The 26,857-nt window shown below is 60.7% G+C and overlaps 1 protein-coding gene across 5 annotated transcripts; it reads right to left on the reverse strand.

The window, feature by feature from the left end:
• Positions 1 to 241: 241 nt before the first annotated feature.
• Positions 242 to 26,757, reverse strand: HIP1R (huntingtin interacting protein 1 related). 5 transcript variants are annotated; one of them, XM_036823870.1, is made up of 32 exons: positions 26,563 to 26,757; positions 12,527 to 12,590; positions 11,935 to 12,077; positions 11,630 to 11,686; positions 10,470 to 10,550; positions 10,033 to 10,109; positions 9,687 to 9,748; positions 7,711 to 7,851; positions 6,938 to 6,995; positions 6,742 to 6,817; positions 6,418 to 6,558; positions 6,257 to 6,318; positions 5,962 to 6,034; positions 5,682 to 5,865; positions 5,488 to 5,576; positions 5,279 to 5,395; positions 5,066 to 5,167; positions 4,632 to 4,826; positions 4,249 to 4,396; positions 4,029 to 4,115; positions 3,630 to 3,737; positions 3,350 to 3,486; positions 2,975 to 3,085; positions 2,683 to 2,741; positions 2,414 to 2,444; positions 2,271 to 2,333; positions 1,778 to 1,878; positions 1,551 to 1,656; positions 1,299 to 1,422; positions 1,159 to 1,220; positions 817 to 1,023; positions 242 to 531 (listed from the first exon to the last, which is right to left on the reverse strand). In XM_036823870.1, exons 1-32 carry the CDS (start codon positions 26,653 to 26,655, stop codon positions 484 to 486), a joined length of 3,207 nt encoding a protein of 1,068 aa, XP_036679765.1. In that variant the 5' UTR covers positions 26,656 to 26,757; the 3' UTR covers positions 242 to 483. The 5 variants fall into 5 exon arrangements, with proteins under 5 accessions (XP_036679765.1, XP_036679763.1, XP_036679764.1 ...); XM_036823868.1 differs by having other exon boundaries at positions 3,630 to 3,920; XM_036823869.1 differs by having other exon boundaries at positions 1,159 to 1,422.
• Between the last annotated feature and the right edge of the window lie 100 nt (positions 26,758 to 26,857).

Here is a 26,857-nt window from a genome sequence, read left to right on the forward strand (position 1 = left end):
CCCCAGCCCACAGAAGAGCATCCTGCTTTGCCTGAGGCCGCACCAGGTCCCAAGAAGGCCACGAACAGGTGATGTCTTCTTCCCCGTATCCCCAACAGCCAGCACAGACTGTGTTCTAGTCACCTCTAACCTCAGACCAGGAGTCCCAGGGGCAGGGGATGCACGGCCCAAACACCCGCTCCAGGGGCCCTGCTTTCTGGTGTGTTGCACACAACTCACAAAAGAAAGAACTAACTCAGAATATTAGAAATGCTCTGTATTTCCTGAAGTGCTGTGGCTCAGGCCTGCTGGGTCCTGGCTGCTCTTGAGAAGTTCCTGTTGCAGGTAACTAGGCGCTCGTCTGGGAAGAACTGCTCTGGTCAGCCCCGGTCAGCCCTGAGCCCTTGCGCTCAGTGAGGGCTGGGCCTTCTCAGAGGCTCCTCAGCCACGAGGCCCAGGCCGTCAGCCTCCCCGCTGGACCCTCCGGACCCCTCCGGGGGTGACCTAGTAGTTGACGAGTTGAGCCGCGTGGCTGCCATCCTTTTTGTCAAGCTGCAGGAATCAAAGGTGAGGGGCTCAGTGGCCACGGGTGCCTGACGTACCCTGCGTCGGGCCCCAGGCATCCCGCCACTCCTCGGCCCCTGCCTTCCCTGGCACGGGCCCTTGGCACCTGCCGTGCTCCCCGCGTTGCTGGGGCCGCATGTCTGCGCCCACCGGTCAGTGGCTTCTGACCGTCCCCAAGGTCCGCTGCCCCCCAGGCCAGTGAGCAGAGGCCAGGACAGCACTCCCGGGGCTCCTCCCCTGTCACCCCCCCCCACCTGCACTGACTCCCCACACCTGGTGGTCCTGCCTGGGGGCCACGCTGGGCTTCTGTGCCAGGGGCGGCTTCTTGGAGGTCCCGCCGCGGGGGGCAGCGCTGGGCCGGCCGGGCTCCTCCTCGCCAGGCGTCCCCACGGCCCCAGCCAGCATGTAGTGCTGCTTCCGCAGCTCGCCCAGCCGCACGCGCTCCACCTCCAGAGTCTTCTCCAGCTCCAGGACCCGCACCTGCAGCCCCGCGTGCGGCCGCTCAGCAGGCCCCACAGCCTCGCCCCAGGGGCCCTCCCGCCTTCCCGGAGCTCAGCCGCGGGAGAGGGACAGGAGAGGGACGCGGGTAGGAGAGGGACGGCCAAGGGTGCCCACCTGGGTCTCCATCTCCTGCTTCTTCAGCTTGATGAGGGAGAGGCCGGAGAAGTCCATGGTGTCTGCAGCCAGAGAGGAGTGGGTAAGCATCTGGGCACCCGCCCCCAGCCCGGCCGCTGCACCGGGGCCCCAGCACTCGCCTCTGTCCTCGATCTGCTCCTGGCCCGACCTGGTGGAGGCCACCACGCTGGCGGCCATCTCGTTGACAGCGCGTGAGCATTCCTGCAGGCGACTCAGGTGTGGGCTGTGCTTGTCGGCCTTCACCTGGGGGGCGGGGCGGGTTAGGGGGCGGGGCGGCCTGCTGGCTGCACCACCCCCACGCCCACGGTCTCCCCGCCACACGTGGTGCCGCCGCCGCGGCTGGGAGCCCAGGAGCCCGAGGGGAGCCTCACCTTGGAGGCCGCCACCAGCTGCGCCGTGCTGGCCGCGATCTCGTGGGAGCAGACGATGAGCTCCTCGTACTTGCCCGTGTGAAGCACCACCTTGTCAGCCGACTCCCTGGGGGCAGAGCCGGGCAGGGCCTGGGTCTCCGACCCCCTGGTCGGCGGGCCGCCTCCACACCCCTCCCCAGACCCTGAGCACCACACACCCTGCTGCCCCCCGACCTGGGGCAACATACACCAGCTGCGTGGCTCCCCAGCCCACGGCCTTGGAGGCAGAGATGAGGCCTTCCGTCCACCTCGAATTCTTGGCGTAAAATTCCTGCTGCGTGGCTGCCCCCTAGTGGCGACAGGAGGGCGGGGCGGACCAGTCAAGGAAGTCCCGGGTGGCAACAGATCCCCGCGGGTGGGCCCTCCTCCCCTCACCCCGGCCCTGAGAGCGCATCCCTGGGCTGTGGGGGATTGGACTGGGACTCCCAGTACGCTGCACGCACTGGGAGGGCCTGTCGGCACTCTGCACACTCAGGCGTCTTGTGCCCGAGAGGAGTCCCGTGGCCGGCGTAAGCCACAGGGCGGGTGATACGGACGGAGAGGGCTCTGGGGTCAGGCCCCGCTCAGGAACCTGTCCCTCAATGGCCTAGCTGTGCGGCCTGCCCACTAGGCAGGGGCCCCACCTGGCCCCACCAGGGAGGGCCACCAGGGAGGCCCCGTGAGACCAGCGGCCCAGCTCACCCTGCCGCTCTCCACGATCTCCTTCTGCAGGCTCGTGGATGCTGTCACCAGGAGCCGGATGGCCTGCCAAGACCCAGACGTGTGTCATCCTCGGGGGCCCGGCCAGGCACAGGGCCCGCCCTGGGTCCCAGCCGGCCACTCACCTTCATCAGGTCTGTGCAGGAGTTGAGGATCCTGAGAGGAGCAAAAGGGTGAGGAAAACAAAAGGATCTGCAAGGCGGCCCCAGAAGCCACGGGGGCGTCAGGGTGCTCAGCAGGCAGGCCCACAGGGTCAGGCATGCTCTGCGGTTCCCAGCCCTTCTTTCTGGAGAGCTAAGCAGTCAGGAGGGCAGAAGCCACCTCTCCCCTCCCCCAATCTGGAAAAACTGGGGAACCCGCCCTGGGGCGACTGGAAGGCAGAAGTAGGCCTCACCTCTCATTCACCTCCAGCTTCACCCCAGAGCTGGCATGGCGGGCCTGGTTCATCATGTCCTACACCCGATGACAGAGCTTTGAGTGGGTTGGGAGGAGGGCAGCGTGCAAGGACAGGGGACACCCGCACTGGACCAGCCGCGGAGCCAGGGAGGGAAAGCTAGGGCCCCTGCCCGCCCTCCCACCTCTGACCTGCAGAGGCCGCCCGGCCCTCGCACGGAGGCTGAGTGCGGAGGTGGGTGCAGCCCGCACTCAGCCCAGCGCCCCCCGGGCTCCTGCACCCTGGTCCTCACCTCAATCCTCCGCACCGCATCTTCGATGGCCGCAGACGTGGCCGCCATCTCCTTGTCCACCATGGCCCCAAGCTCCTCCTGACGCACATCCAGGCTCTTGGGCTTCAGCTCCTGGGGGATGAGGGAATCCAGGAGTCAGATGGGGTGGATTCGACCCCCCGCCACCCCCACAGAGCCTGGGAGCGAGACTGGGGCAGCCGGGCCCTAGAGGGTGGTGCTCTGTCCCCGCCCCGTGTCTGCAGCTACAGGTTCTGCACGTGAGCACCTGTTCAGCCCAAACTGGAAGGAGGTGCAGAGAAGCTGGGGACCCCAGCCCAGCCCCACCGCCCCCTCCAGACCCTGGGCCACGCTCGGCATCCCGGCTGCACACCGCACCTGGCCCAGCTGAAGGATGCCCTGCAGGGGGATCCGCACCAGGCCGGGCTGGGCCTGCAGCAGAGCTCGCTGATCCTGCAGCTGCCCCACGAGCTCCAGAGCCCGGGCTCCACACTCCCTGCAGGTGTCCATCAGGCCTGGGAGGAGAGGGCTGAGGGGACCCGGCGCCGAGAACCCCGGAAGACCCCAGCCAGGTCTGACACCAGGACCTAGCGGCAGCCGCCCCCCTTTCCCGGGTCCACCGTGAGGAGCACGTGGGACAAGCCCAGGGCGCACTTACGGTCAGCAGGGTCAGTGGGGGCCAGGTGGGAGGTGGCACTGCCGTGGACGATGGTGTCCGCGGCCAGGTGGGAGAACCGGGTCAGGGCTGCCACAAGGGCAGAGGCGTCTGCTCGGGAAGGACAACCACCCTCAACGCTGCTGCTCCGGAGCAAGTCCCGGTGGTGCCTCTCCTGCCCGGCAAGCCCGCACAGCCGGAGAGCAGCATCGCAGGAACCGCCCCCGGGTCTAGGTGACCCCTGGCCCGAAGGGCTGATCTCTGGAACGGGGCTGGGGCTTCCTGGAGAGGCACCTGTGGTGGGAAACCGCCCCGAAAGCAGGAGGCGGCCATGGCCCGTGGGCCCGGGTCACCACCACTGGCGGCCTCTGCCCTGCCCAGGCCCGCCCCGGCTGCACTCACCTGCCGTGGAGGTCAGGTACTGGGCGTGGCCCTTCTCCAGGGCGCTCACGGCATCCAGGGCAGCCTGGGCCCTGCTCACCAGGTAGTCTGCCAGCACAGGGAGAACCGGTGAGGGGCAGAGCCTGGCCTGAGGCCCCAGCACCCTCCTGCCCGCCTCCCTGGGGGGGGGGGTGGGAAGTAGGAAAGGGCGACGCCCGAGCGCCTGCCGCCGCGGCCCTACCCGGAGAGCTGGTGCAGCGCAGGTGCAGGGGGTCGTCCAGCTTGCCCACGGCGTCCTGCAGGATGCGCTCGGCCTCGGCGGCGGTGCCCCGCAGCATCGCAAACTGCTCATCCAGCAGCCTGTGCTGCAGGCCCTCCTCCTGAGATTCCTGGCAGGAGAGGGCGAGGCGGCAGTGAGCCGGCCAGGCCCCCGTGGAGACCCTCGCTGGGGAGGGGGCTTTAGCGAGAGGCCCTGCTGCACCGCCCCCCCCCCCCGTGCCGGGGCTGCTCCCTCAAGAGGGGGGCACACAGCTCGTGATAAAAGAGAATTCTGCCCCAATTCAGCTGTTACGGGGGGAAGGGAGGGGGAAGGGAGGGGGAGGGGAGAGGGAGGGGGACCCGCACCTTGTCCGCCAGCCGCCCCTGCAGCTCGTCCCTCTCCCTGGAGCTGCGCTGCTGCTCCCAGCTCAGCGCCGCCTCCTTCTCCCGCGCCAGGCTCTGGGCCGCCACCAGCTCAGCCTGCCGCTGCCGCACGACGCTGCTCAGTGTGTCCTTCTCCGCACTCAGCGCATCCAGCCTCGAGCTCAGCTCCAACCCGCTCTGTGAACACCTGGCCGGTGAGCAGGGCTTCCAGAGGCCCCGCCCCCATCCCCACCCAAATCTACAGACCATCCCTAGGGCCCCAGGAGACTGAAGGCTGACTCAGGGCCAAGGAGCGGGTCCTGTTCCCTGTGTACCCCCCGGGGCTGGGTCAGAGCCACACCTCAAGGCCAGGGCGAGCCGAGCCGCTCTGAACCACCCCGCGCTCCAGTGGCAGCCCGGCCTGGGAGGGCCCACACCTGCTCCGCGCGGCTCAGGGCCTCCTGCGCCCGCACCAGCTCTCCCGCCTTAGCCTCCAGCTCCCTCTTGAGCTTCTCCAGCTGGTCACTCTGCTCCTCCAGCTACGACGGGAGGGGACAGGACGTCACGGAGGCAGTGGAGCTGGGGGGCACGGGGGTTGCAGGGGGTGCCTGCGGGGTCTACGAGGCAGGGCCTGTGCTCACGGGACGCACCTTCATCTCTGACTCCCGTTTCACCTGCTCCACCTGGAAGGCCAGCTGCTCCTTCACCCGCGCCACCTCCTCCTGGCTCTGCTGTGTCACCGTCAGCTGCTTGGCCGTGTCTGCGTTCTGCACCGGCGGGGACCGGGGACAGGCTCGGCTGGGCTGCGCTCGGGGCCCCCCACATCCCACCGGCCCCCGTCCGCGCCCCCTGGGCCTACCTTCCGGAGCAGCTCGGCGTGCGTGTTGATGAGCTCGCTGTGCTTTTCCTTCAGCTTGCTGTAGCGCGCCTCGGTGGCGCTGGCCTTCTCTGCGGGGGAGGGGGAGGTCGTGGCCGTGACCCCCAGCCCCCCCAGCGGCGGACCCCGTCACCCCGCCCCACCCATGCCCTCGCCGCCCCGCGCCGCGCACGCACTCTCCGCCTCCTCTCGCAGCCCCCGGTCGCGCTCGCCCTCCAGCTGGGCGGCGCGCAGTCGGGCCACCTCGTGGCGCAGCTGCTCGTTGTCCACCAGGGCCTTCTGCTTCTGCTTCCGCTGCTCCTCCAGCTCGGCCTCCAGCGCGTTCACCTGGCCCTTCAGCTGCGCCATGTACCGCTGCGCCTAGGCGGCGGGAGGGGAGGGGAGGGGAGGGGGTGGGGTGTAGGTCCCCCGCGCGGGGCAGCCGCCCGCCCCTGCGCCTCCGCCCGCGCCCCTCACCTCCAGCTGGATCTTGTCGAGCTCCGTGCGGAGCGTCTCCACCTCCCTCTTCAAGGTCTCCATCTGGAGGTCCCTGGGGACAGAGGTCAGGCGGGGTTTTCCCCAGCCCGCGTGGTCCTGGCGTTCAAGTTCACTCAACCGGCACGATCAGGGGACCCGGGCACGGCCACTGGTCCTCTCATCAGCACCCCCTCGGGGTTTGAGCATCTCAGGTCTGTGTCCCCAGCCGAGATCTTTCGGGATCACAGTTCCCGGAAGGCTGTTTCCCACTATGGTGGGCTCCCCAGGCCCTCACCTGTCGTCCTTCATGGAGCCATTGGGGGGTCCAAATGTCTGCTCGAAGAGGTCAGCCACCACCTGCCACGGCAAAGCACGGTGACCTCCACCCCCACTCCCCCAGGCCAGGAGGGAGGCCCAGCCACCCCCAGTGCCCCCAGCAAGAAGGGGGCAGCTCACCGCTGGTTCCGCGGCAGGCGGCCCCGTGCCGATCTCGATGAGGCTCTCGGGCTCCTCGTCCTCAGGGGCCTCCTCGGGGATCACCACCACCGGCTTGATGTGCTCGGCCAGCGCCGAGGCCCGCAGGAAGTTGGGGGGTCCCTGAGGGGGCAGCGGGTGAAAGCGACCCAGCGCTCCCCCCACCAGAAGGCCCTCTCTCTGCCGCTCCCACAGCCCACACGAGGCCCCACGCGGGGCCCAGCCAGGCGGCCGCGGTCCTCAAGCCCAGAGCCCAGGGCAGAACAGGGCTGCAGGCGGGCGGCGGCCGCTGGAGGACGCAGGTACCTCGGGCAGCCGGGGGATCTGGATGAGCCGCTTGAAGTAGAGCATGTCAGAGGCTCTGCGGAAGAAGTTTCTGAGGCTGCGGGGACAGAGGTGGGAGGTCAGAGGAGCCAGGCCCCAGCGCGGTAGCCCCAGTACACGTCGCCGGGAGCCGAGGAGCTTCTTTCCTAGCCATCCTCAACCCCGCCCAGGCTGGTACCTGTGAAACTGCTCATGGAACCGGTCCCGGTGGCCTTGCAGGGTGTCCGCTGGGAGACCTGGGGGCGGGGAGGTTTAACGGGACTTCCTCCTTGCTCATTGCTCTGTGCCGGAGACTTCAGATCCGCTCCCTCCCTTCCCCCTCCCTGCTCCTCCACATTCTAGAAACCGTCATAGATTAGACAGATTACCTGCCACCTGGCTGCATCCCACCCACCATCAGGAGGGCCCAAAGAACCCCCTGTGAGGAGTTCAGCTCTTGACTGAGGGAGGGAAGGAACCAGTGAGTGGGATGGCCAGAACCTTGACCGCAGTGCACTGCATGTGGGCCCTGCTGGTCTGTCAGGTCGCTCTCACTCGAGTTTGCCCAAGGTTGACACTGGAACAGCTCACAGAACCCAGGCCAGCAGCCCAGACCCTCTCTGAGCACTAAGGAGCCACCACATGCCTCCCCCAGTCCTCCCCGCCAGCCCAGAGAGCACGGGTGAGGTCCCGCTGCCGCCTCCAAGGCCAGGCGGTTAAGAGAACTGCAAACACGTAAAACTACGTGGCTCTTCCCACTAAATCTTTGTTTTGGAAAATGGTGATTTTTTTTTATAACAAGTATGTTATTTATGTTAGTGGGTAATGAGTTCATTACTGTTAAGTTTAATTAATAAATATCTTAAAGACTGCTTGATTCCCATCCCTGATGCAGTCTATCAACACAGCCCTCTGGGGCTTCGGCTGACCCTCAGGGCCGAGGCAGGCAGGGGTGGGGGCAGGGGGACTCACAGGAGTGCAGCTTGAACATGAGCTTGACCGTGTAGTGGTAGAGGTGGCTGCAGTCCTGGATGACCTGGATGAGGGGGGCCAGGCGGCACTGGCCCGAGGACATCTGGGACACGGCAATGGCCGTGTTGAGCTGCCGGAAAACTGTAAAAAAAAAAAAAAAGGGGGGGGGGCGGGAGGAGCCTGAGCACGCGGAGCCGGGAGACGCAGGCACAGACCCCACTCTGCTTACAGGCATAGTGACGGCCACAGCGAGGGCAGCGGCCGAGCGCTGGCCCCGACCGGCATCTCACGGCACCGTCACGGCAACCTAGAGAGCTGGGTTTGAAGACGGGGCAATGGCCTGGGTAACTGGCTTTACCAGTCCCAGTCAGGCAGTGGGACTCTGCCCCAGGCCCTCGGACACCAGCATGCTCCTCGTGGCGAGGAAGGACCCCGTGCGCTGGAGCTGCCGAGGACCAAGGCCCAGCGCTCCCACGAACTAAGGTGGCGGCAAGGTGGGGGGCAAATGAAACGCAGCTCAGCTCGGCCAGGGTCTCTGGAGAGCTTCCAGGCAGTGGGCCCAGGACGCGGAGCTGCAGAGACAGGGTGACTTCAACAGTCCTGTACCCATGGGCTTCCAGCTCACTCTGAATCTTAGGGACGGACGGAGGCCTAAGGGCAGCCCCAAGGCCTCGTTCTGCAGATGTGGAAACAGGCCCGGGCTTGGTCAGTCTCACAGCAGTGGGCTCAGGACGTGGTTCTGCAAACCCCAAGGGACCCCAAAACCTCACTTGCACTCGGGGTCAATCTCCCCTGACCCTGAGAATCAGCCTTTCATCCGATGGACCAACTAGGAGGGAAAGAGGCAGACACACTGCCACCCCTGACCGGCTTGCTCTCTGGGGCAAGGAGAGAAATGAGCACGTGACACCCAGGGCGGCCCACGTGGGACCCTGTTCCAGATGGGTGGCCCCCAACCCGGGCCTACTCTCACCTTGCCTGGGGTGGGGCGATCTGCAAACCTCTGCAGTGACACAAGGACGCCTGGGAGGGAAGGGACAAGGAGGAAGGCGCTAAGCGCTGTCCCTCACCCGCTTAAAACTTAATTACATGTCACGTCAAGTCCATTTTCCTTGTAAACAATTAAAATACACACAGAATACTGTTTTGCGTTTTAAAACACAATGCAGCCATTTCTCATCTGAAGGGCGTTCAGGACATTTCCCATTTGGGGCTGTTACAAACCTCGGGGCGGGGAACGCCCACTCCCCCTCACTCTCAGGGAGACGCTGGCACAGGGGGTGTGGGCGCTGGCTGTGGCCTTTCTCCGCCTCCTGTCGTGGCGACTGGGGAGAGGCCCATCTCTGCAGCACAGCTGCCCCAGACTCGCCCAGCCTCAGGGTCCAGCCCCCGGCGCCAGGAGGCTGCCCAGACACCTCTTCCTCATTCCTGGTTTTCCATTAAAAAGGCATTTGCCTCTCACTCTCCCGTGGAGAGTGAGAGCGTCGAGTCACCCACAAGTTGTTCTGAAGCTGCCACTGAAAACAGTCACCTCTGCAGCCCCAGGAGGGTGAGCCCCCTGAGATTTCCTGTTCAACGGCTGCCGTGTTCCTGGGCTGGGAAATCTGACCTGACTCAGAGGCCTTTTACAGCAGAGAATGGGCAAGAAGGCTGAAACCAACTGCCTCAGGGCAGGCTCAGCTGGGAGGTGGATCGGGAACCTGAAGAGGCGGCTCCTGGCTCCCCCCGGCTCCCCCCGGCAACCCCCCACCCCGCGCCTTGGTGCCAGAGTGGGTTTCCTTCGGCCGAGACTGTTCCCTGGACGTGCCTGGCGTCCTGCAGGGGCGGTAAAGGCCTCTCCTTCCCATGCTCTGGGGGCACCTGGAGGCCCCGTGACCTGCTCCTGGTGGGAGTGTGGTCCCCAGGGGGCAGGTGTGTCCAAGAATGGCTGGCCCCCAGAGGCAGCAGGCCCCAGGTCACCCCCCCGGCCGGCTCACCTGATTCAGAGAGCTTCAGCTCACCGTCCATGTAATCGAACATCTCCACGGTAAGCTGGAAGCTACGGGGGAAGGAGGAGGGAGAGATGAGCGGGAGGGGTGCAGGGCGTGGCCCTGCGAGGACCCCCAGGCGGGAGAGGGAGCGCAGCGCATGCCCACGCCTTTGCACGGATGCACAGACGGCAGTCCTTCAGCCGAAATGCCCAGCTCCAAGTAAGCCCCATCCCTTTAGCTTTAGCCACATCTGCTGGGCACGTGACGACCTCCAGCCCCAGACAGAGCACGGCCCCGGTGGGAACCTGGGTGAGGAACGCCGCAGGAACAGACGGGAAACCGGGGGACTCACATGTTGTTGACGTCGGTCCCAGCTGCCTTCTCCAACACCTCGTCTGTCACCTCCAGGCCCGCAGGGAACTCGGGGTGCTGCGGAGAGGACACCCCCACTCAACCGCAGCCCCTCTCAGCTCTGGCCCAGCACCGCTTCTAGCTTTTGAGGGAGGGGAAGGGGCCAGAGAAGCCCCCTAGCCTGTGGAGCCACCATCTGCCCCGGGCAGTGACTACAGAGACCAAGACATAGAGGATGGGACGTCCATCCGGAGCTGAGGGCAGGGCTGAGACCACCTCCCACACTGGGAAATGCCTCCGGGCCTTCTGACTTCCCTGCCGTCTGTCCCAAGCTTCCCCTTGGTTCAGGTGGGGACAGGACAGATCCCACCCTCTGAGACATCTTGGAGGGAAGAGCCCAGGGTCCCACCAGCCCCACGATTCCCCCGAGGAAACTACCTTGAGGTGGAAGGAGATCTTGGTCAGCAAGAGTTTGGTGTAAATATTCACCAGCTGCCCATATCGGTCATGCAGATGGCCCTGTGGAGAAAGGGCCCTGGGTAAGGACACACTGCCCATGAGCTCGCCCAGGAACCCCGCGGGGCAAACAAGGAAGGTGAGGCCGGAAGATGCAAGATGATGAGCAGGGTGTCAATCCTTCACCCTCCCACGCTGTCACTTATTCATTCAACAACCACTGCTCAACCCACCAGAGGTGGCCAACCTTCTTTCCCAAGGGTCTCTGCCAGCCCCCTCTCTGCCTATCGCTCTCTTCTTCTCACTCTTGCCAGAGAGACTCTCGTGACAAGAGAGCTCCTCGTCCACGGCAAGAGGACAGTTCTGAGGTGGGACACTCTACCGAAATGCTGGTGGCGGCTGGGGAGGTACGTTCCGACGGGCACGTGAACACATCCTCCCCACAGCCGCCTCCAGACACCACGTCCCCTGCGGCCACGCCCGCTGGGCCCACATCTGCAGATGGCACCAGGGATGCCACCTTCCTTACTTCAAGGGGTGTCCCCTCTGCAAGCCGGTCAGTTCCCAGAGGCCACCCGGCCCCCGCCCCGGCTGCTGGGGCCCCAGCAGTGCTCCCAGAGGACAGATAAGGCCAGAAGCCCTCTCTCCACCCAGGGGACGCCCCTAATTCCTGAGGGTCGTGGAGTGGATCTAGAATACAAGCTCCTGGGGCTCTGAGACTTCACTGTGGAGGAGACGCTTCTGGAGAGCCTGCTGAAAATGCAGACTTCCAAGATTCAAGAGCTGCCGGTCTTGGGGGCCCAGCGTCTGCACCACTTACCCAGACTCAGGGTGGGGTAGTGAACTCACAGGGACTGAAGGGCTGCTGATTTCTGGAGCCGGAGGGCCCGTGAGGGGTGTGTTTGGGACTTGCTGCGCCAGGCCTTAAAAGCAAGGCTCAATTTCATTTACGGACGCTCATCGCCCGCTGCCACGGCCCCACTGAACGTGGCTCTAACTCTGCTGGGACGAGGAGGATGGGGGCACCACTGCAGGTGCTCTGTTCCCCCTCGGCCCTGTGTGCCAAGCAGGACGGCGGTGGACTTTCCGGGTGGTGTTGCTGGCGAGGCGCTAAGGCCACCGTGCCTGCTCCCCGCACCTACCCACAAGTCTCCGATCTCCCGAATGTTGCTCCGGTACCGCTGGCAGTCGTGCAGCACCTGCCCAGAGGGGGAGACGAGGAGGGAGGATGAAGGGGCCAGAGCCTTAGTCGGTGGGGGGGGGGGGCCGTCCCGACACTTGCTCCCATGTATGGGGTGCGGGCAGCAGGCAGGGCGGGCCAGCCTGGAGCTGAGGGACACAGACGCCGGGACAACCCTCATTTCAAAGGATGCGGCTCTGTGCCTCCCTGGGGTGTTCAAGAGGCGGCAGACGGAGGGCCCGGGCCCCCGGACCAGCGGCTACTCACGTTGGGGTGCCCATCTCGAAGGACCTTGTGGAGGACGTGGCAGAACTTCCAGCTGAGGATGGAGCTGCTGGGAAGAGGCAGCCCGATGGCGTAGGACCAGAAGGTGAAGGCCCCCTTCTCGTGGTGAGTACCCAGGATGATGCCTACCAGGGTCAAGGCCAAGTGCACGCAGCAGGGACTCAAGCGTGGGGGAGGTCGGGTGCTCAGCAGGTGCAGCTGAACAGGTGACTGAGCGCAGAGACGCGGGTGGAAGGCCACCCTCCCCCCTCCCCCCTCCCCACACCCCTCCCTCGGCGTCGGCCACAGCTCACCAAGAGCTACGGCTCTCAGCCAAGCAAGAGAAAGGGCAAGGTCATGCCCCACGAATTTAGCTGGGCCCAATGGCCTAAGACAATAGGTGGCCTTCCTGAGATGGTACTGAGTCTGGAAGGAGCTGAGCGAGGCTGGCCCAAGGCCACAGGGGGACACCCCTCATCAGGCCATCTGCCACGCCCACTGCTCCCCTAATTCATTTCCCCCATGTCCTCTTCACACTCCCCGCCTCCCCTGGGGCCCCGAGGGACGGAGGCTGGCCGGGCAGCAGGGAGGATACGCCGGGCATGCTTCTCCTTCACGGGGGCCTCCTGGGTGTTGATGGCTTTGCTGATGCTGATGGCCTGGGAGGGAACAGAGGAGGCAGAGGTCAGAAACCCACCCGGCAGGCTTCCCGGGACAGACCACCGAAAGGGGGAAGGGGCGACACACAGACAGGACCGATCCTTCCAGCCGGTTAAAGGCGAGAGTACACAGATAAGGGAAAAATAGAAATTCTCTAACCTAAGCAAACCAGACCACTCAAGACTCTTCTTCACGTGACATGTGCAGCTCAAACTACAGCTAATACCCGATGCCACAACCACACAGAGCTTCCAGAGACCTGGGAGGTAAGGACAAAAGCCGGCTTGTGCTGCAGGAGAGCAACTCTGATCTGAAAGCTGCGTGTGATTCGTTTTCCCCAGAAGGCGTAGCCCCTGGGCCCCAGGGGAGCCGCCAGTCCCCACAGGACATCCTCTATCGGGTCTCTCCTCTGGGAGAGGCTGCTGTGGCCTGAGCCCTCTCGCACTCCACCAAAACATGCACGTCACCCCTACTTTACCACGGGGCACGGCCTGGAGACATGAGGCCTCACAGCCACTTCGTGGAAAACCAGGATAAACCAGGTCCCATCGCCTGTCTACATGCCTCCTGGGTGAGGGCGAATCCTGACTCAGCTCCCACTCCCACCGACACAAACAGCGACCGCGGCCCCGCCAGTGGTGGCAGGAAGGGGGACCCGCTTAGCACACATGCTGCTACCACTCAGGCCCTGAGCAAGCGGCAAACTCATCCTTGATGCAGGTCCCCTCCCACCTCCACCTGCTGGAGTCTCGTCTCTTCCCCCTTAGTTCAACGCCGCCTCTTCCGAGAAGTCTTCCTGGATGTGACCGCGCCCTCACACAGACTCAGGGCACTTACTGTCACCCCCATCCCACTCACCCAGGAACCACCACCGGCCCTGGGTTTACTTATGGATATGTTTTAATTCTCTACCTGGCGGCAGGTCTTGTAAGCCTCTGTCCACCCACCTAGCCCCGAGCTGGGGGCATCCGTGCTTGCGGACCAAATGAGAAGAGCTGCCAGTGCCGTTGGTGAGAGGGATGGGATGAGGTCCCTGACCAGTGCAGACTCCTCTCCAGGTCAGCCGATTCTCCCAAGTCTCCCACAGGTCCTCCACCAGGGCCCACACTGCCCCAGGCCGTCCAGGGAGCTCGCTGAGCAGGGCAAGCTGTGCGCTCACCCTGCAGCCCGGCCCTGCGTGGACTTGTCCATGGCAGGCCCAGCAGTGGCGGGAGCGGGACAGGGCGGAGAGAGAGCGCCGAGGGGCAGCAGGAGCTTTCTTTCTTTTTAACCCAGAGGCCACTGTGCTCTCCACCTCTGGCCTGGGAACAATATTAACTGTCCCTGCCGGGCAAGGAGGAGACTTCTCTCATCTACGGTCTATTGTGACCCTACTGTGGTCCTGCTCTGCAAAGCAGTGAGATTTCCTCTGTAAGAAAAGCAACCCCCTGAGAGCCATGGCCGTGCTTTCTGCTCAGATTCACGGACCTAGGAGCTGCTGGGGGCTGGGCTAGCCCCTCGCACCCACCCCAGCAAGGCTGGCTGACCCCCTTTCACACACAGCGCCCATTGTGGCCATTCCCCGGGGCTCGGGGAGAGCGGGTCTGCAGCACACAGCACAGCGGGCCCCTGGGACACAGACGACTCTCCCAGCATCAAGGCTGGGCTGCGGGAGTGGCTCTGGCCTTGCGGTACCGGGGTCCTGAGAGGAACGCAGACAGGCTCTGGCTCCTCTTACACTCAAAGCCTCAGCGAGCCAGACATGAGAGCTCCCTCACCATCTGTTCTGTGTTTGCAGATCCTCTGCCAACTCGGCCTCCCCGAGGCCCCAGCGCCTGCCTTCCCTCCACAGGCATCACCGTGAGAGAGGCCGGACCCCGAGCGTACCGTTCCCGGCCCCGCGAACATCACGCCCCGCCAGGCAGAACTCTGCCCACAGCAGCAGCGACGAGGACAACAATCGACAACCAGCCATTCCCGGGCGCTTCTCCCCTGCGCCAGGCACAGGCAACACGCTGCCAGCAACAGCCCCAGCAAGTGGGCATGCCCCCACTTTCCTGATGAGGAAACTGAGGCTCAGGGAGTTGGGGTATCTCGTCCGTACAGCTAATAAGGGCCAAGGCAGGTCTGGCTGTGTCCTGAACGATTCTGCTATCCAGCTCCCAGGCACCCCCCTCCAGTACAGGTACAGAGCTGGGAAGAGACACCAGCCCATAAGCCGGGAGTGCCTGTCTCCCTGACAGGGGGTGTGTAACCCTGTCCCCCAGCTGCCCTGACACCTGAGCTGGCTCTGACGACTACCACCTGTTCAGAAGATCCCAGGCAAGAACAGAGCAGAGCCAAAGTCACAAAGGCAGAGCAAGCTGCCCAGGAGGCCGGGGATGCAAAGATGCCACCTGCAGTCCCAGCAAGTGCTCTGTCCTCCGCAGACGCCCACGAGGGGCGTGCCGACCCCCCTCCCCCCAGGGCCTGCAGCATACACGCCCTGAAGGGATGGGCTGGTGGGGCGGCGGCCCAGGCTAAGCATTCCCACCGCGGAGCCTTCCCCAGAGGCCGCTGGGCACAGGCTTTTACTTCACTATCGGTCCAAATGTATACGGAGCGCCCTCATGGCTGGGCCCTGGACCCCCAGAAAGAGTGCCTGCCCCTCCCCTCCGGGGAACCTGCTCACCTGTCCCCTTCCTGCTGCCACCCTATTTAAATCTCCCGGTTCATGCTTCTCCATGTGGTCAGCACCCCTGACAGTGTCTTCCTTGTCTATTATCCTCCCCCCACTCCCAGCCCATGTCTACGCCACGGGGGGAGTGGTTCTGCCTCTCTGGGGCTGCTGTGGCCCCAGCCCCTAAACGGTGCCTGGCACACGCAAGGTCTTCAGAGGCTCCCGGGCCCCAGAGCGAAGTGGTGACTCAGGCACACGGGAGTCTGTCTGGCCCCTCCGCCCAACCAGTGCCGCCCGCTCCCCGCGCCGGCTGTAGGAACAGGGTCCCTCCCGGCGGGAACACGGCCCTGCTGTGTGCAGGCGGCAGATGTGTGGACCGGGAGGCCTCACAAGGAGGCACAGTTCTCACACAGAGGCGGGTCTGTGGACACTGCACAAGCCTGCTTTTCCTGCCAGGCGCGGCAGCCAAGCCCCGTCCCAGGAGGGGACGGCAGGCCCCAGGGATGCCCGTCCCTCCCCTGCGCGTCCTGAGTGGGCCGAGCACTGGGGCGCCTCTCCTCAGCCCTGGAACCTGTGCTGGGCGATTCTGACATGGCTTAGCTCCTGGGTTTACAGTCCAGCTGCAGCTCTGACTGCAACATCTGCTTCCGTCTACACAAGCATGGCATCCTCACACCAGCCCAACGAGCGACTGCAGGAAGACTGAAGGAGGAGGGGGGGTCAGAGGGGCACCGGGGACCCTCGTGTGGGTTCTCTCTAGCTTGCCAGCCTGAGAAAGGCCTCCTTCCGCCCTGGTACCGGGGCAGTTCTGACAACAGCAAGCATAATCCCTCACGACGGGCGGGATCAATTGCCATGGAGAGAGCCTTCTGGGAGACAGAAACTTCGAGTGGAATGGATTGATTAGGGGCCTGGGTGCCGAGATGGAAGAGCCAGAGCCGGAGAGAGAGGGTCCGGGGGGGGGGGGGCAGAGGGGGGGGCAGGTGGCGACCGCCTTGGGGATCTGTTTATCTGACTTCCCACTCGACCTCTGAGAGGCCACGGATGGGGGGCAGGGAGCAGCAAAGCAGGACAACAGCAGTAACGGTGGGTCTATGACACGCCCAGATATGCCCAGGGGGGCTCTGGGGGAGGGAGCTGGAGGGTTTGCAAAGACAGCGGAGGGCGGGCAGAGACACGCTTCTCAGACCCGTGAGGGTGGGTGACTAAACAGTTTCACGGGCATTCGGACCACTGCTGCTCCTTCTGTGCTGGAAAAATCCAAGCCCAGGCCCGGGGAGCCACCTCACAGTGAGGGGCCTGACCCTCCGGAGGGCGGCGGGGGACAAGGCCGAGGGGTGGAGAGGCTCTAGCGGGCTCTGGAGACACAGTCGGAATTGCTGGCACTGGGAAGCTTGCAGGAGGCGTATCTCATGCCAAAGGCCAGCAAACTGGCCTCAGTAAACGAATAATAAAATGATTTTTATCGAGTTCAGCCATGTGCCAGGCACCATGCAGAGCACCTCACCGTTATCATCTCATTTAATCTCCTAAGTAACCCTTGAAGCATGTGGATGAGGAAATCAATGCTCAAGGTCACAATGACGAACACAGGCACTATTCTAGGCACTGTCCCCACAGAGACAACCCTCCCCCGTTAACCCGGGTCGAGCAGTTCCCAAGGTGGCCGCGCAGGAAGGGAACCCAGGCTGCTGGCTCTGCAGACTGTCCCCTCAGCCACCACCGGGTCCCCGGCCGCCTCTCTCGCTGGGGGAGGGGGCCGGGCTGAGGGAGCCGTGTGCCAGCACTCACGTCCTTCTGGTCCCTCTTTGTCCCACTGCAGGGACCCAGCTCCCGAGGGCCTGGTGTCACTCAGGGAGGACCTGGCCCAACTCCAAGTCAAAAACGCAGGTTCTGGATCCAGGATTCGTTCAAAGCACGGGTAAGAACAGCAACTGGGTACCACCGAGCAGCTCAGGGGGCTCCCCCACGGCTCCCCCATTCCTGCAGGCGAGGCCTTAGGGCCCTGGGCCCCCTCTGGGCCTTCAGGTCGGCCCCCTCCGGCTCCCTCCCGGGGCGGCTTCTGTCTGCAGCCAGGGCGGGGACATCTGGGAAGGCCTCTTACAAGGGCCCCACTGGGTCCATGGGAGCCAGAGCCTCAGGACACACTTGCCCCTGCTTCCAGGAACAATCTCGTTCTTGTTTGTCAAATAAAAACCCCATCTGGTGCCAGCAGAGGCCCTGGGAGTCAAGCCTGAGGAGGCAATCCCAGGACCAGGCCAGACAGAGCCACCAATGGCACTTGTCCCTGGACAGGTGACTCCCAGGGACACACGAGAAAGCATCTCGGTGCTGGTTCAGGAGAAAGGCGACCCGGCTGGGGCAGCGGGGCCGGGGCAGGAGCCCCAGCAGGTGATACTCCCAAGAGCCTCGGCGCCTGCTGCAGACTCGAGACAGAAGCCTTGGGGTGTGGACACCGTCAGCGAAGCCGGGCAACCAAGCTGGGACGCACTGGTCAGCAGTTGCACACAGCAAGCCCGTCCCTGCCCCATCGCCTGTGGGGCTGCACGCCAGGCAAAGGGGCCCCAGGAAGAGCCATGGGGAGAGGACAGTCACTGGGGACGGAGCAGGAGCCAGAGCGGCTCACGAGGCCACAGCCCGGTGCGTACCAACATTGGCAACACCGTTCTAGAAACCCACAGCCCCCTGCAGGGGGTCAGAACCACATGACCGCAGAGGCTGCAGCCCCGGACGTTCTCTGCGAGATCTGACATCCTCCAGGCCGTGGGGAGCTCTGCACAGCAGAGGAACGTGGACTCGGGGAGACCCCTTTCCCCAGGAGCCCACGTGAACGGGGCCAAATACAGGTCTGCTCACCCAGTTCCACCATTGCCAGCCATGGCACCCCAGCGCAAAGACCCCGGTCCCATCCACTCCGACCCACAGGGGCACCTTCACTTTAGAAACTTCCACTTTTCCTGTCTGGGAAGCAGGAGCAAAAAACCCTTGAAATCTTCGAGAATGCAAACATACACAAAGTGTGTCTGGAACATCTTGCTTTGTTCTAGCCACACCGTCTTCCTTCTGTCCCTCAAACAGGACAAGCCCGGTCCCACCCCCAAGCCCAGCTGTGCTTCTGGGGTCACCCTGCTCTGAGTTAAAGCGCCCCTCCTGGGGGCCCCCAGCCATCCTATCTAAAGCAGCCCCCCCCGCCACACACAGCTTCCTCCCGGTTACTTTCACCCAGGACATTTATTCCCTGAAACCGTCTTGTTTACCATGTGTTCTGTTTCTACCTCTGGCCCCTGAACAGACGTGCTCGGTACAACAAACCCTGCTGTGCCTCCCGAAACCCGTGCCTGGGGGTCAATAAATCTTTGCTGGATGAATGGAAGAGTGAATACTTGAATGAACGAAAGCACTTTCAAATACAAGTACTGGTTAAATTCAAGGCAGTGTGTGTGTCTCTTTCTCTAGCTAATAATTTATCCACTAGAGTTAAATAGTAAAGGCAACTGTAAAACAATTTCTATTTTTAAAATCAACCCTGAAATGAATCAGACTCAATCCTCCTTGTACTGTTATCATGACGCGCTTCATGGTGGCACTTGGCAGGGACAAAAAAACATCCTTCAAAGAGCCGGGTCACAGGGACTGGCAGAGAGGTGGGTTATCCTGCTTTAGTGTTTCCAAAGAGTTGTTTGAAGGACAGAAAGATCTCATTCAAATGCTTCTGTCACCTCAAAGGCCATTGATGAAAGCAAACACAGGATTTCTGTAGCCAAGGAGGCGGCTGAATGTGGTCTCAGGCAAAGCGGTGGGGAGCTCTGGGCCGGAGGTCTGCAGCTCGGTCATTTCAGCAGAGGGAAGTCAGTTCAGCAACACCATCCTGCGATTCAACCGTCTTTTCCCTTTATTCACGTCCCCCAGTGCCCGCTCTGTCCGGGCCTCTCAATCACTCGACCGTTTATGAAACTGGAGGGAGGGCCGCGCTGCAGCCGCTACTCCTCTGCAGGAGCCCCGGGCGGGATCCTCCCATCCACCAGGATGAGGCTCACTGGGGGACACTGCCACCCCTCTCCCGGGCTCTGCAGGTGACACATGAGGAGGAGGAGATGGTAGACAGGAAGGACAGGGAGCCAGCCCGGGCAGCTCCTTGCCTGGGCTCTGGTGACATCACTCCATAGACCTGTCTGTCCCACAAGCCAGGGGGCTGAGTCACTCCCTGGCGGGAGAACCTAATGCAGTTTGAAGGTTGTGTTTATTTCAGCAAGAGGAAAAACAACCCCGCCTCTACTAAACTTTTCTCCAAGAACTCAGTCTTTCCCTGCAGTGGGAGTCATGGCTTTTTAGGCCTCACTGAGTGGCAGCATCAAAAAAGGGAGACCCACGGGCCCCCGTGGCACCCATTTATTCAGCGCACGCACACCGAGAGGGTCCCCTGAGCCAGGCACTCCTGGGTGCTAGCACACAAGGAGCCAACATTGTCCGTGCCTGAGGATCTTGGGGTTCAGAAGGTAGTGCTTAGGGGCTTGGAGGGGGAGGCAATGCAATCCCTTCTCCGTGACCCTGGATCTAAACACACGCCCGACCTCACGGCCGTCCACTCCTGCCGGTTCGGCTGCAGGGTTTGGGGAGACAGGGGAATAGTGGGAATAGTATCGCGAGAACTAGGGCAGCCTAGTAAGGCTCGGGCAGGAGGAAAGCGCTTGACAGCTTCGCAAACAAGGTGATATTTGAGTCCTCCCTGGAGTCAGGTGGAGCCGGGGGGAGCGGGTTGAGGGGAAGGGTATCGCTGACAGCGCGGCCGGCTGGCAAAGGCTCTTTAGGCCCCAGCTCAGGTTAGCCCGCTGCGTTTCCCTGTCTCCCCGCCAAGCAGGCCTAGACTCGACTCCAGAGTTTCCACTTCGCACTGCTGGACTCAGAGCCCAGGCAGGTTTTATTCACAAACGGCAGGCTGGCCTGGGGACAAGGTCAGGAGGGCCCGCGTTTAAGTCACGGCTGGCTTCCCCCGACCTCCCTGGGGCACCTCCCTGGGGCTCCCCTCACCTGGGAGCAGGGCCTGCTGTCCTGGAGAAGGGGGGCACCGCAGGATGGCTCTTCCAGGAATGGGCTGCTCCCCACCTTCCCAAGTCCGCCCAACCCCTGTGGCAGATCTACTGCCCTCCCCAACAGCCCCAGCTCCCCATTTACAGAGGCTCAACTAGGGGCTCAGGGACGGAACCAAGAGGGCATCATTTCCATTTCTTCAGTCCAGCCCGCCTTCCCATACACAACGTAACAGCCAACAGCCGCTCAGTGCAGCATTCACTCCGCACCAGGAGCTGCGTCATCCTGCAAATCCTCCATGACTCGGGCACTACGATTATATCCATTTTGCAGATGAGGAGACTGAGGCACAGAGTCTCGCTCTTAACAGCTCTGCCACAGCACACCTGTTCATCTCCCACCTCCTTCGTCAAGATGAAAACCCTTGGAGGGGATGAGAATGATCTTCATCTTCCCGTAGCACATCCCAGAGCACCAGAAACAAGCCAACACATACACAGTAAGTGGTCCCTCATGAACGTGTCGTGGGACAAACGTACAAAGATGGGGAGGGGAAGGACAAGCAGCCACAACCCCACCCCAGCCTGAACCAAGAGGTCACCGGATACCCGGGGAGCCCAGGGGGACTGCGGCAGGAAACCCCAGGAACCAGGAAGTCAGCAGCTGCCCTGAGCGTCACCAAGCTGGCTGATGCGGCAGAAGCAGGTGGAGGGTGTCTGAGGGGCGGGCAACAGCAGCGCAGCTGGAAGGAAGGGCACAGCTCACCACCCACCGCAGCTGGCCCACCTCCGGGGGCCGGGGAGGAAGGCAAGCGCTGCTGGGGCAGCTCACACGAGGCTTTGCAGGCAGCGTCCTGGGGGTCGTGAGCCTGGTTCTTTCTCTCCTCCTTTTCAGAAAGCCTCGCTCACCTCTGTTCTTTAGCCGTTCGACCAGCCTGCAGTGGGTGCCAGGCCCCTTGCCCCTGCCCTCAGGGAGCTGACCGACGTGGGCGGAGCTGGGGAGGTTTTCTGGCTTTCACCATGTGGTTTAGATTTCCTCCCAAGCTCGGGGGTGGGGGAACTTTTTTAAAATAAACATTTAAATGAGGCCCAGAAAGGGGTTGGTAGCTAACAGTGTGGTAATGCCACAGCATCTATAAGAAATAATGAAGACAGAAAGGGAGCGTGTGTAACTATTCACAATAGCCAAGACATGGAAACAACCTAAATGTCCATCGACAGATAGATGGATAAAAATGTGGTATGTATATATATACATATACATATATATATATATATATATATATCCACACACACACACACACACACACACACACACACAATGGAATATTATTCAGCCCTTAAAAAGAATGAAATAATGCCATTTGCAGCAACATGGATGAACCTAGAGATTATCATACTAAGTGAAGCGAGTCAGAAAGAGAAAGATAAATACCATATGATATCACTTATATGTGGAATCTAAAGTACGACACAAATGAACCTAAATACGAAACACAAACAGACTTACAGACTAGAGAACAGACTTGTGGTTGCCAAGAGGGAGGGGGTGGGGGAGGGAAGGACGGAGTTTGGGGTCAGCAGATGTAAACCATTACATATGGGATGGATAAACAACAAGGTCCTACTGTAGAGCACAGGGAACTATATTCAATATCCTGTGATGAACCACAATAGAAAAGAATATATATGTATAACTGAGTCACTGTGCTGTACAACAGAAATTAAACACAACATCGTAAATCAAATATACTTCAATAAATTTTTTTTTAAAAAGGGAGTGTGCGTAAGTCTGCCTGCCTGGCAGAGGGGGTGATGGCATATGTGGGAAGGGAAGTCAGGGCAGAGGCAACAGTGTGCAGAGGATGGGAGTCCAAAAGACTATTGCCAATTTGGGAACAGCCTTCAAACCAGAAACTCAAGTTAAGTTCCCAAACACCTGTCTGTGTCCTGTGGCTTGCCTTCAATAATGAGATTCTAAAGAATTCCCGGCTGGGGAACTTGAAGAAAATAGACCTATGCGCCCAGGACTCCAATCCAAGCCAAATCACTCCAAATCTCCAGCATTTAGACACGGAAGAGTTTAAAAGCACCCCAGGTGATTCTAACACCCTGACGTCCAATCCGGTAGCTGCTGGCCACGTGTGGCTAATGAGTGCCTGAAATGTGAGTCCAAATTGAGATGTGCTATAACAAACACAAAATGGAGTTTGAAGACTTGGTAGGAGGAAAAGAATGTAAAATATCCCATTCATAATTTTTATAGTGATTACGTGTTGGAATGGCTATATTCTGGATACACTGGGCTAAATAAAATATATGATTAAAGTGAATTTCACCTGTTTCTGTTGGCGTCTTAGTGTGGCTAAGTAATCTAAAAACAATACACGTGGCTCCTGTTCTGTTTCTACTGGACGGCGTTTTTCTAACATGAGCTGGCCTGAGAAGCCCTGAGTGTCAATAAGTGTTAATTCTTACAAGATTTCAGTTCCACAGAGGCTGCAGAGGGGACGTGTCACCGACCTGGAAAACTGGACCTACGAACAGTTTTCCTCCCGCTGCTCCCCCTCCACAGCTCCCACCCCACCAGAAAACCCCTAACACCCGGGGAGCCTCACCCCGTATGCCTGTATCTAATGCCCTGCTTCCCCGCCGGGCCTGGTTTACCGAGCAGCGTGGCCCCTCTCTCATCCTGACCTTAGAGGAAGCTTTTGGGCTCTGTTTCCATTTCCTGCAGGGGAAACCGAGGCCCAGATGGCAAAGGCGCACTTAGACAAGGAAGAAGCAAGGTTGGAGTTTAGCATTTCCAGGACTCCCATCTGCTGCGTCCTCACCCATGCTATACCTCAAAGACGGATCTCCTCCCTCGTGGAAGGTCTGAAACAGTTCTCAAATTTTAAAGCTTTTTGGGGGTGGGGAAGGGAGAAAGATGGCTAGCTGACCATTTGCAGAGCACCGTACTACGTGTTTTGCATCCTGTAGGTATTCGTGGCCTATTGTTGCTACAACAAACGGCCACTATTGGCTCAGTGGTTTAAAACGACACAAATTTATCATCTTACAGTTCTGGAGGTCAGAAGTCCAAAACGGATCTTCCGGGGCTAAAATCAAGGTGCCAGCAGGGCTGCGTTTCTTTCTAGAGGCTCTGTGGAAGAGTCCATTTCTTTGCCTTTTCCAGCTTCTAGAGGATGCCCACGTTCCTCCAGCTTCAAAGCCAGCGATGTCCGGTGGCGTCGTCCTCACCTCACACCACCCTGACCTCCTTCCCAGCCTCCCTCTTCCACATTTAAAGGCCCCGTGATTACACTGGGCCCACCTGGATAACCCAGGCTACACCCCCTATTTTTAAGGTCAGCTGATTAGCATTTTCTTACCCAGGGCTGTAACATATTTACAGGTTCCAGGAATTAGGACGTGGACATCTTTGAGGGGTCCCTCTTTAGCCCACCCCACCATTTCTATACCTTAAAACAGCCCTAGGAAGTAGATGGAATTATCTCTATTTTTATAGACCAGGAAACAGGAGTTAAGCACCATGCCCAGGAACACAGGCTAGCACTCGGGTGTTAGTTACCGCTTTCCATGATACCACACCATCTTTTTAACGAGACGGTCAATTTTCAGGTTCAGAACACACAGGTATACTGTATTCCACGCTACTCTGCATTCAGAATACTACAACAACAAAAAGCCAATACAATTTTGTCACTTCCATTTTGAAAAGGGGTTTTATCACCAAAGGGACTAAAGTCTTGGGGAAGAAGAGACCAGCTTTCTGGACGGTGCCCCTGGGATTACACACACGCACTCGCATACCCACATCATACAGCAAACACAAGTACCTGCCACACGAAGGACGCATGACTGCCCCCTTCCTTCACACTCCCAACTGGGGCGGGGAAGGAACCTTTTTGCAAAACAGGGTGTGGCCAGTCAAGAAAGCAAATATGGAAGTATTTTTCCTCCTCTTGACCCAGAAACCCAGGAGGAAAAGCGAGGCTGGCGGGATGGTGGGGGACTTAAGTTCTAAGGAAACCAAAGCGCCCCTCTGCTACACAGGACGCTGTGGTCAACGTGAAGCCACAGGCAGTGCAGTCCAAAGGGAAGGTGCGTCGGTGGGTTGGATGTACTATTTTCTGTCCAGAAGGAGACATGTAAGCAGCAACCTCAGCTTTCCTCGTCCTTTTCACCAATGAGGTCCAGCTGGCAGCTCACTAGATATTTCTGGGAGCAATCTAATTAAATATTAACCATGCACAAAACCTTATTCCTACATCCCTCAATAAGTCACTCTGAAGACAAGCAAATCTAGACACTGAACCTGAATTCCATCTTTCCAGAAAAGAGCCCTGGAATTGGTAAATCCTGTGAGATTCACCTATTAGAAAGAATTATTCATGAAAAGTAACCCTCTCGGCCCCTGAGAAAAACCCAACCAGCAAAAACAAAACACCCTCTTGTTTACCAAACCAACCACCAGAATAAGTCGTCCTGTATCAGAGATGCTTTCTCTTTGACATTCAGAAAGCTTGTCCTTGATTTATAACAATTTAAGAGTGAGATCAATGAACTTGGCCCTTTAAATTCCATCTCCTCTATGTAGCAATCTGACCTCTTTATAGCTCCTCAAAACCACAGAAAAAACAAAAAATCAGTGAATGAATAAATCTTCTGACAACATCCAGATTCTCTCTGCCAATTAAAATTTTCTCCCCTTCCTTCCGCAAGTTCCTGGCACAATTAATTATGTATTAATGATTTTAAATTAAATGCCACATTTGTTTTTATGACGGGCTATCCGGGCTGAAAATACACCAGGGGCCAGATGATGATGATTTCAAGGATAAATTAATAATTTGCGGCTAGGTTGGTTCAGCACTAATCCTTTATAGAGCCAAGGTTTTATCATTTTCCTTGTTAATCTCAAGCACAAAGGTTAGATGTTTCCCCTGCATTTTTTCTTACTTCAAAACGAAAGTTATTGTAGGCTGCATGTGCTAACTTGATTTGAAAGACACCGCACAAGTCACTGCTCCTGGCAGGGAGAGGTGGGAAGGACCTTGCTAACGGCAGACACAAATGTCATCATCCTACTTCAGACAGGGGTGAGTGGGTTCCTTCTGGCTTTTGTTTTTTTTTTTTTTTGGCCGCGTCGTGCGGGATCTTAGTTCCCGGACCAGGGATCGAACCCGTGCCCCCTGCACTGAGGGCGCGGGGTCTTAACCACTTTCCGCCAGGGAAGTCCATGGTTTATTTCTAAAGTAAAAATTTTCTGCTGTTTCAGTCCTGGTTGACTTACTTTGGCAAAAAAACCCAGTATGCTCCCCCCCTCCCCCAGGCATAAGAATACCTCAGTGTTTGTAAAATAAAAAGGAACAGAAAAACAGAAACAGCACCGCCCTCATCAGTGTGGTCTCAGCAGGAACACATGGACAAATACACACCCCCGTCATTGTTTCATTTTTAAAATAACCTTCCCAGGATAGGCCACCCTCTGGAAGAGATGCGGGCGCGTGGGAAGTGCAGGAAGGGAGCCCTAGGAAGTTTCTGTCTGTCAGGCGCCGTCATTTAATAAGGGGGTGTGAACCTGTTTATACGTGGGCCAGCGCTCGGGCAAACAAGTCTGGCTACAGACGTGAAACTTTTCGCCCAGCAGATAATAAGATATTGTGCGGCCCTGAAAAACAGCTCAGGAGAAAAGGAAGCAGGGAGTTTCCTTTAAGGAAATGCATTGCTTCTCCGAGGAGGGGGCATTCTTTTAAGGCGTGGGAAAAGTGGACGGAGCCCGGGAGAGGCGGCGCGGCCAGGGCGGAGAAATCCTGTCGGGCCGCCCCGGCCGGGCGCACCCGGGCCCGGGACGCACCTTGACCCCACCTGGCCCCCCGCCGCGTCTCGGCTCCCTCCACCTGGCCCCCTCCCGCCCCCTCGGCTCCTAGCCACCTCGGTCCCCGGCCGCCTCTCAGTCCCTGGACACCTCGGTCGCCTGGCCACCTGGTCCCCCGGTCGCATCTCAGTGCCCGGCTGCATCCCAGTCCCCGGCCACCCCGGTCCCCCGCCACCTCGGGCCCGGGCGCCGGCTCGCGCTTCCGGTTCACCTGCGCGCGGGGCGGCTCGGGCGGCGAAGGCCGGGGAGCCGGGTGGCCGCGGCCGAGATGAGGCCGGGGAGCCCCAGGTGGCCGGGGAGCAAGGGGTCCGGGGGGCGGCCCGAGCCCCCGGCGCTCTGGAGGCGGGCGCAGGCCGGGCCCCGAGGGACGCGTGTGAGGGGAAGGGGAGCCGGCGCCGCCCGCCCGCGGCCCCGCCACTCGCCTGGGTCTTGTCGAACTGCTCGCGCTCGGCCTCCAGGCTGTGGCCAGGCCTGCGGCTCAGCACCCGCGCCGGCACGTTCTTGATGCTGTTCATCCTGCCGCCGCCTCCGTTCCTGGGCCCGGCTCCGCGCGACTGAGCGATCCAGGCCGGCCCCCCGCGCCTAGGCACCGCGAGGCCGCCCGCCGCACGGCGCCGCCCGCCCGCCCGCCGGGGGAGGAGCCGCCGCCGCCCCGCCCATGCGCCCCGCCCCGCCCCGCCCGGCCGCGCCCCTGGCCAGGGTAGGGGCCCGGGCCGG

The sequence above is a fragment of the Balaenoptera musculus genome, chromosome 14, assembly GCF_009873245.2.
Source record: "Balaenoptera musculus isolate JJ_BM4_2016_0621 chromosome 14, mBalMus1.pri.v3, whole genome shotgun sequence".
NCBI classification, from domain to species: Eukaryota; Metazoa; Chordata; class Mammalia; order Artiodactyla; family Balaenopteridae; genus Balaenoptera; species Balaenoptera musculus.